At 39.4% G+C, this 10,052-nt stretch overlaps 1 protein-coding gene across 1 annotated transcript; it reads left to right on the top strand.

Moving 5' to 3' along the window:
• Positions 1-232: 232 nt before the first annotated feature.
• LOC121561097 (endonuclease domain-containing 1 protein) lies at positions 233-9,677 on the top strand. The gene is made up of 2 exons (XM_045211799.1): positions 233-825; positions 8,949-9,677. Exons 1-2 carry the CDS (start codon positions 472-474, stop codon positions 9,675-9,677), a joined length of 1,083 nt encoding a protein of 360 aa, XP_045067734.1. The 5' UTR covers positions 233-471.
• The last annotated feature ends 375 nt before the right edge of the window (positions 9,678-10,052 follow it).

Raw genomic sequence — 10,052 nt, 5'->3', positions numbered from 1 at the left:
GCTGAGTAAAGGAATGTTTTTCTACCAAAACCAAAGTGTGGATGCAGTCACTTTTTAGAGCAGTCTAATCTTGTTAACCCAGAACTAAAATCTTGAATAATTGGGTCCATACGTGTTAGAATCTACAGAAATTGAGTCACATTTTATTTGTTACAGCAGTTTCCATGTAACCATACAGAGGAGTTTATGCAAATCAACCCTATCTGTCTTGACATCTGAAGGAGGAGTCTCTGAAAACCTATTTAAAGCAGTCTGTCTTGTCTCAGCTCAGCAGGCTCCAGTCTACCAACTGGTCTCTGAAAACCTATTTAAAGCAGTCTGTCTTGTCTCAGCTCAGCAGGCTCCAGTCTACCAACTGGTCTCTGAAAACCTATTTAAAGCAGTCTGTCTTGTCTCAGCTCAGCAGTCTCCAGTCTACCAACTGGTCTCTGTAACTTCATCTTTGTCTCTGTGGTGTCCAGTCTTCAGGTGATGATGGAGGTATTGAATCATCTCTCTGCTCTCCTCCTCCTCTCTCTCCTTCCTCCTTCTCTCTCTCATGTAGTGGGGAAGTTCAGCGAAGTTAAAGAGTGCAGTGATTTCTTCCTGGAGGGGACAACTCCAAATCTCCCGGGTATTTTGGTTGATGGGACAGTCCAGGACCGGAAACGCTACAAGCCTATCTGCCAGTTGTTTAAATACATGAAGAAAAAGAAAGTTTACAACACCTACATGTTTGCAACTCTCTACGACACAACAAACAAGATCCCTGTGTTCTCAGCCTACACCTTCACTGGGGTTGGATCAAGCGAGAGAAGACCAGATACATGGATGATTGAACCTCAGGTAATAAAAAATAATAATCAAATTCGACATTTAATGCCAACGTTGAACAATAACCTTGAATAGACCATTACTACTGTCCTTGTCTAGCAAGATTTCATGTCTGTATCGGATAGTTTCCAAAATAAAAAAACTGAAATACCTTATTTACATAAGTATTCAGACCCTTTGCTATGAGACTCGAAATTGAGGTGCATCCTGTTTCCATTGAGCATCCTTGAGATATTTCTGCAACTTCATTGGAGTCCACCTGTGGTAAATTCAATCGATTGGACATGATTTGGAAAGTCACACACCTGTCTATAAAAGGTCCCACAGTTGACAGTGCAGGTCAGAGCAAAAACCAAGCCATGAGGTCGAAGGAATTGTCCGTAGAGCTCTGAGACAGGATTGTGTCGAGGCACAGATCTGGGGAAGGGTACCAAAACATTTCTGCAGCATTGAAGGTCCCCAAGAACACAGTGGCCTCCATCATTCTTAAATGGAAGAAGTTTGGAACCACCAAGACTCTTCCTAGAGCTGGCCGCCCGGCCAAACTGAGCAATCGGGGGAGAAGGGCCTTGGTCAGGAAGGTGACCAAGAACCTGATGGTCACGCTGACAGAGCTCCAGAGTTCTTCTGTGGAGATGGGAGAACCTTCCAGAAGGACAACCATCTCTGCAGCACTCCACCAATCAGGCCTTTGTGGTAGTGGTCAGACAGAAGCCACTCCTCAGTAAAAGGCACATGACAGCCCGCTTGGAGTTTTTATTTTTTATTTATTTTGAATTTCTTTATTGTCTGCGTCACTTCCAATCCCCCATATGTTTATTTTTTGTTCTCGCAAATATATATGCAGCTCTGGAAAAAATTAAGAGACCACTGCACATTTTTCTTAAATCAGCATCTCTACATGTATGACAGCCATTCCATTCCAGTGTCTGTTGAATTCCAACACAGGCACACCTCATTCTACTGAATTAGGTACTGATTAGGTGATCAGCTGAACCAAATCTTATTTAACGAGGAAAAGTATAAAAACCACTGCTGTGGTCATCACTATCCTCTTGCAGTAGGACCAGCTGGATGGCAAAAAAAGTGCTAATTGTACCTCAAATGTAATATTAATCAAAAAATAACAATTGACCATGCCAAAAGAGTTGAAAAGGAAAGTTTTGATTGAGGAAAAGAAGGGTTCAATTCTGTCTTTACTGGCAGAGGGATACAGTGAGCGTCAGGTTGCTTCTATCCTTAAAATGTCAAAGACGCCGGTTCATAAGAACAAGGTCAAGCAGCAGACATTCGGGACAACAAAGCTACAGACCGGCAGAGGGCGAAAACGATTCTCTACTGACCGGGATGACCACCAACTCATTCGAATGTCACTCAACAACCGTAGGATGACATCAAGTGATCTACAAATAGAATGGCAAACGGCAGCTGGGGTGAAGTGCACGGCGAGGACGGTTCGAAACAGGCTCCTAAGGGCAGGGCTGAAGTCGTGCAAAGCTATAAAAAAGCCCTTCATCAATGAGAAGCAAAGAAGAGCCAGGCTGAGGTTTGCAAAAGACCATAAGGATTGGACCGTAGAGGACTGGAGTAAAGTCATCTTCTCTGATGAGTCCAATTTTCAGCTTTGCCCAACACCTGGAGAGGCCTACAAGCCACAGTGTCTCGCACCCACTGTGAAATTTGGTGGAGGATCGGTGATGATCTGGGGGTGCTTCAGCAAGGCTGGAATCGGGAAGATTTGTCTTTGTGAAAGACGCATTAATCAAGCCATGTACTAGGTTGTCCTGGAAGAAAACTTGCTTCCTTTTGCTCTGACATTGTTCCCCAACTCTGAGGATTGGTTTTTCCAGCAGGACAATGTGCCATGCCACACAGCCAGGTCAATCAAGGTGTGGATGGAGGACCACCAGATCAAGACCCTGTCATGGCCAGCCCAATCTCCAGACCTGAACCCCATTGAAAACTTCTGGAATGTGATCAAGAGGAAGATGGATGGTCACAAGCCATCAAACAAAGCCGAGCTGCTTGAATTGTTACGCCAGGAGTGGCATAATGTCACCCAACATCAATGTGAAAGACTGGTGGAGAGCATGCCAAGATGCATTAAAGCTGTGATTGAAAATCAGGGTTATTCCACCAAATATTGATTTCTGAACTCTTCCTAAGTTAAAACATTAGTATTGTGTTGTTTAAAAATGAACATGAACTTATTTTCTTTGCATTATTCGATGACAACACTGCATTTTTTTGTTATTATGACCAGTTGTCATTTTCTGCAAATAAATGCTCTAAATGACAATATTTTTTATTTGGAATTTGGGAGAAATGTTGTCAGCAGTTTATAGAATAAAACAAAAAATTTATTTTTACGCAAACACATACCGATAAATAGTAAAACCAGAGAAACTGATAATTTTGCAATGGTCTCTTTAATTTTTTCCAGAGCTGTATATATATATATATATATACATACATACATACATACATACATACATACATACATATCCTTTAAAAAAATATATTTCCCTTTATTACTTTCCAACCCCACGACCCCTTCCCTAATTGGAGTAAACTAGTGAACAACAACGCTTAGGCCTCTACTTCCAGCTTATACATAATATATACACAGACAATTTTACAATAATTCTATTGTTTGTTTTTACTCATGAACTTCCTCAACCTCTCCGATCATTTTCATGATGTCCATCCGGTTTGCTTCTATATGCCATATCTTTCTAACTGTGCTCTTTCACAAAAGCTCTCAACCTATAACCTATATACTTATTATGGACACAGTATGCTTTAGATTATTAGTTATCTTGTTGTTATTAGTTGTTGTTAGTTGTTATTAGTCCCATCCTTCAACTCCATTCAACACCTCCCATCTATCTCTTAAAACCATCCATATTGGATTTCTATTTGCCATATATATTTCAACTGTACTGTGATGTTTTACAAAAGTTCTGAACCTTTCTATTCTCAATGTTTCTACAGATTGTAAATTGAATATAAACATTTTTGCTAAAAAGTATTATTATATTATTGATCGATTGACTATGACTTTTCAGATCACCCAGTAATGCTATCTGCAGGGTTAGCTCCAGGTAAATATTGCAATCCTTTAGCCATTCCTGGACCTGTGTCCAAAAACAAGCTACAAATGGACAGTACCAAAACAAATGATATAATGATTCTGTCTCTTCGCAGCAAAATCTGCAGAGCTGGGAAGATTGTATCCCCCATATAAATAACATTCTATTGGTAGCAAGAATTTTACATAGTAATTTCAATTGAAAAATGGTAAGTTTTGAATCCGGCGTCGTTTTGCGTATCAGTTCATAAATGCTATGCCATGGAATCGGTACGTCAAAAATCTCTTCCCAACTATTTTGCAATCTATATGGGACGGCTGTCAATCCTTTGGCCCTTAAATGAAACTGGTATACTTTTTTATTTATCACAGTTTTCTGCTTACATTTTTGCGGTAATGCTGCAATTATTTGGTTGTAATTTTGGGTAGAGCAGACATTTCCATATGTTGTTGTTAGCTGCATGTGCGACATAACTCCACCAGTCCTACCGATGATAACATTTACGAAGATTATACCTTTTTTAAACATTTTGTTAAAAAAAAGATAGGTTTTTTATCAATTAGTATATTTGAGTTTAACCACAAAATTTGTTGCATTATTTGTTCTGTCGTTTCTGGAGGATTAAATTGAAATTGCAACCAACTTTTTCTATGGCTTGTTTTAGAAATAGTGATATTTGGGAGATTATTTCCTTTTCAAATAACTGAAAGTGAGAGGTTGTAATCTGAATAAAGGGAAAAAGGCCATTCTTGAACATTGGGTGAGACAATCTTACTAATTTGCTAGAGAACCAGTTCGGATTTAAGTATAACTTTTGTATGACTGAAGCCTTTAGTGATAGGTCTAATGCTTTAATATTTAATCATTTCTGTCCTCCGAATTCATATTCATTATATAAATAGGCCTGTTTAATTTTGTCTGGCTTGCCTTTCCAAATAAAATTGAATATTTTTTTCTCATATAATTTAAAAAACTGTTCGCTAGGCGTAGGCAAGACCATAAGCAAATAGGTAAACTGGGATAATACTAAATAGTTAATCAGGGTGATTTTTCCACAAATTGACAGGTATTTACATTTCCATGGTAACAAGATCTTATCTATTTTTTCTAACTTTCTATTAAAATGTATTGGATTGAGATCATTTTTTTCATTTGGGATACAGTGGGGGAAAAAAGTATTTAGTCAGCCACCAATTGTGCAAGTTCTCCCACTTAAAAAGATGAGAGAGGCCTGTAATTTTCATCATAGGTACACGTCAACTATGACAGACAAATTGAGAAAAAAAAATCCAGAAAATCACATTGTAGGATTTCTAATGAATTTATTTGCAAATTATGGTGGAAAATAAGTATTTGGTCACCTACAAACAAGCAAGATTTCTGGCTCTCACAGACCTGTAACTTCTTCTTTAAGAGGTTCCTCTGTCCTCCACTCGTTACCTGTATTAGTGACACCTGTTTGAACTTGTTATCAGTGTAAAAGACACCTGTCCACAACCTCAAACAGTCACACTCCAAACTCCACTATGGCCAAGACCAAAGAGCTGTCAAAGGACACCAGAAACAAAATTGTAGACCTGCACCAGGCTGGGAAGACTGAATCTGCAATAGGTAAGCAGCTTGGTATGAAGAAATCAACTGTGGAAGCAATTATTAGGAAATGGAAGACATACAAGACCACTGATAATCTCCCTCGATCTGGGGCTCCACGCAAGATCTCACCCCGTGGGGTCAAAATGATCACAAGAACGGTGAGCAAAAATCCCAGAACCACACGGGGGGACCTAGTGAATGACCTGCAGAGAGCTGGGACCAAAGTAACAAAGCCTACCATCAGTAACACACTACGCCGCCAGGGACTCAAATCCTGCAGTGCCAGACATGTCCCCCTGCTTAAGCCAGTACATGTCCAGGCCCGTCTGAAGTTTGCTAGAGTGCATTTGGATGATCCAGAAGAGGATTGGGAGAATGTCAGATGAAACCAAAATAGAACTTTTTGGTAAAAACTCAACTCGTCATGTTTGGAGGACAAAGAATGCTGAGTTGCATCCAAAGAACACCATACCTACTGTGAAGCATGGGGGTGGAAACATCATGCTTTGGGGCTGTTTTTCTGCAAAGGGACCAGGACGACTGATCCGTGTAAAGGAAAGAATGAATGGGGCCATGTATCGTGAGATTTTGAGTGAAAACCTCCTTCCATCAGCAAGGGCATTGAAGATGAAACGTGGCTGGGTCTTTCAGCATGACAATGATCCCAAACACACCGCCCGGGCAACTAAGGAGTGGCTTCGTAAGAAGCATTTCAAGGTCCTGGAGTGGCCTAGCCAGTCTCCAGATCTCAACCCCATAGAAAATCTTTGGAGGGAGTTGAAAGTCTGTGTTGCCCAGCGACAGCCCCAAAACATCACTGCTCTAGAGGAGATCTGCATGGAGGAATGGGCCAAAATACCAGCAACAGTGAGTGAAAACCTTGTGAAGACTTACAGAAAATGTTTGACCTGTGTCATTGCCAACAAAGGGTATATAACAAAGTATTGAGACACTTTTGTTATTGACCAAATACTTATTTTCCACCATAATTTGCAAATAAATTCATAAAAAATCCTACAATGTGATTTTCTGGATTTTTTTTCTTCTCATTTTGTCTGTCATAGTTGACATCTACCTATGATGAAAATTACAGGCCTCTAATTTTTTTAAGTGGGAGAACTTGCACAATTGGTGGCTGACTAAATACTTTTTCCCCCCACTATTCCGAGTAAATCCACATCACCATCAGACCATTTTATTGGTAAACTACATGGTAATGTAAAAATTTTATTTTTTTGTGATCCAATACGTAATATAGTACATTTGTCATAATTTGGTTGTAATCCAGAGAGGTTAGAAAATGTATCTAGATCCTCTATGAGGCTGTGGAGGGATTCAAGTTGTGGATTTAAAAGAAAACATGCATACAATGACACCTTTGTTTTTAAGCCCTGGATTTCTAATCCCTTGATATTAATGTTGGATCTGATTTTAATAGCTAACATGTCGATGGCCATAATAAATAGTTATGCCGATAGTGGACAACCTTGTTTCACTCCTCTTGACAGTTTAAAACTTTCTGAGAAATAGCCATTATTGACAATTTTACACCTAGGGTTACTATACATGATTTTAACCCAATTGATAAGTGATTCTCCAAAATTGAAATGCTCCAGGCATTTATATATAAACCCCAGTCGTACTTTATCAAATGCCTTTTCGAAGTCTGCTATGAATAGCAGGTCTGGTTTCCCAGATTTTTCATAGTGTTCGATTGTTTCCAGTACTTGCCTAATATTATCTCCGATGTATCGTCCATGTAAAAAACCTGTCTGATTAGAATGAATAATGTCTGACAATACCTTTTTAATTCTATGTACTATACATTTTTCTAGGATTTTTGCATCACAACACTGAAGTGTAAGGAGCCTCCAATTTTTAAATGGACTGGATCTTTATATTTTCCACATGTATCATGTTTCAGTAATTATGAAATCCGACCTTCTTCTTGAGTGTCTGATAATCTACCATTTACATAGGAGTGGTTAAAACATGCTAATAACTGTCCTCTGAGTACATCAAAAAAGGTTTGGTATACTTCGACTGGTATGCCATCCAACCCTGGAGTTTTCCCGGACTTGAAGTCTTTAATTGCATCTAGAAGTTCCTCCTCTGTAATTTCACCTTCACATTAGTCTTTCTGTATGGCTGTTAATTTTACATTATCAATAGAAAAAAATGTCTACAATTAGCTTCAGTTAAAGGAGATGAAGGTGACTGAAACGAAAACATATGCTTAAAGTACTTTGTTTCCTCCATCAAAATATAATTTGGTGAATCATGGGTGACTCCGTCATTTGTAACCAGTTTCAATAAATTATTTTTGGTAGCATTCCTATGTTGAAGATTAAAAAAGAATTTGGTGCATTTTTCCCCATATTCCATCCAGTTTGCTTTATTTTTATAAAATATTACACTTGATCTTTCTTGAATAAGTTTCTTCATTTCTTTTTGTTTTTCCTCTAATTTATTCTGAGCCTCTATGTTAGTTTTTATTGCTATCTATCTGTTCTGTTAGACCTTCTATATCCTTTGTTAGTATGGACTCTTTTGACCTAAATTGCTTTTGTTTTCGAGATGAGTACTGAATTGCATGGCCTCTAAAGCCCGCTTGGAGTTTGCCAAAAGGCACCTAAAGGACTCTCAGACCATGAGAAACAAGATTCTCTGGTCTGATGAAACCAAGATTGAACACTTTGGCCTGAATGCCAAGCGTCACGTCTGGAGGTAACCTGGCACCATCCCTACGATGAAGTTTTTCAGCGTCAGAGGCTGGGAGACTAGTCAGGATCGTGGGAAAGATGAATGGAGCAAAGTACAGAGAGATCCTTGATGAAAACCTGCTCCAGAGCACTCAGGACCTCAGACTGGGGCGAAGGTTCACCTTCCAACAGGACAACGACCCTAAGCACACAGCCAAGACAACGCAGGATTGGCTTCAGGACAAGTCTCTGAATGTCCTTGAGTGGACCAGCCGGAGCCTGGACTTGAACCCGATCGAACATCTCTGGAGAGACCTGAAAATAGCTGTACAGCGACGCTCCCCATCCAACCTGACAGAGCTTGAGAGGATCTGCAGAGAAGAATGGGAATAACTCCCCAAATACAGATGTGCCAAGCTTGTAGCGTCATACCCAAGAAGACTCAAGGCTGTAATCGTTGCCAAAAGTGCTTCCACAAAGTACTGAGTAAAGGTTCTGAATACTTATGTAAATGTGAAATTTCAGTTTTTTTTATTTTTAATGTATTTGCTAACATTGTGTGTGGATTGATAAGGGGAGAAAAAACGATTTAATCCATTTTAGAATAAGGCTGTAATGTAACAATGTGGAAAAAGTCAATTTCCGAAGGCACTGTTCAGGTCTGATATACAGGTCTGATGTACAGGTCAGTGCAGTGCCTGTATACAGTATAACTGCATTGAATGATTTATGAATATTGTTTCTACAGCTGGACGGAGGACAAGACCCAGATATGAGTCTGGAGAAGGACGGAGTCACTTATACACACCAGGCTGTCAATCAGGACTTCCACAACTCTGTAAACCTAACAGGGCTGAACAAAGGGCACCTTTTCCCCAAAAGTTACGCAAACCAACCCGCTAATCAGAACTCCACTTTTACCCTGACCAACTGTGTTCCTCAGGTACAGTCATTTAACGACGGCAGCTGGGGAACGATGGAGCGTAAGGTTAGAAAGGTTCTCCTAAAGCAATGCCTAGATAATGCCGGTAAGCCCAAGGCCTATGTGGTGACTGGAGCAGCGCCCAGTGAGAGCAACACACTGAAGAACCGAGTGAACATCCCGGATCTCCTGTGGACAGCCTACTGCTGTTACAACAACAAACAGAGACAGTGGGTGGCCGAAGCACACTGGGGTGAGAACAAAAAGGATGAGAAGAATGTAAAGGGGAAAAAAACAACAACAACAACAACATTGGCCTCTAAAACCTTGGCAGATCTGTATGAGATGTTGAACCAGTATTATGGTCAAGGTGTCAAGGTGTTCCCAGATTATTGTCAGAATAGAAAACAGGATGATACAGGGAGGAACGGAGAGGCTGGGGCAGGGCAAAAGAGGCATGGAGAAATTAGCGGAGAGTCAAAGGGAAGCATAAAGAAGCCAAGAAAAACAGGGGATGAGGAAAATGACTGTGACTTTGACTGTGATGAAGAGTGATGAGTTTTGTCCGGTGGTAATTCCCATAACTATTGAGTTATAACTTATAAGGGTTATAATGGTTATAATGGTTAAGTAATAAGGGTTATAATGGTTATAATGGTTATAATGGTTATAAAGGTTATAATGGTTATAATGGTTATAATGGTTAAGTAATAAGGGTTATAATGGTTATAATGGTTATAATGGTTATAATGGTTAAGTAATAAGGGTTATAATGGTTATAATGGTTATAATGGTTATAATGGTTATAATGGTTAAGTAATAAGGGTTATAATGGTTATAAGGGTTATAATGGTTAAGTAATGAGGGTTATAATGGTTATAATGGTTATAATGGTTAAGTAATAAGGGTTATAATGGTTATAATAGTTAT

Source organism: Coregonus clupeaformis, chromosome 39 (genome assembly GCF_020615455.1).
Source record: "Coregonus clupeaformis isolate EN_2021a chromosome 39, ASM2061545v1, whole genome shotgun sequence".
NCBI lineage: Eukaryota > Metazoa > Chordata > Actinopteri > Salmoniformes > Salmonidae > Coregonus > Coregonus clupeaformis.
The sequence above is the reverse complement of the archived record's forward strand: the minus strand, read 5'-3'. Positions and strand labels throughout refer to the sequence as shown.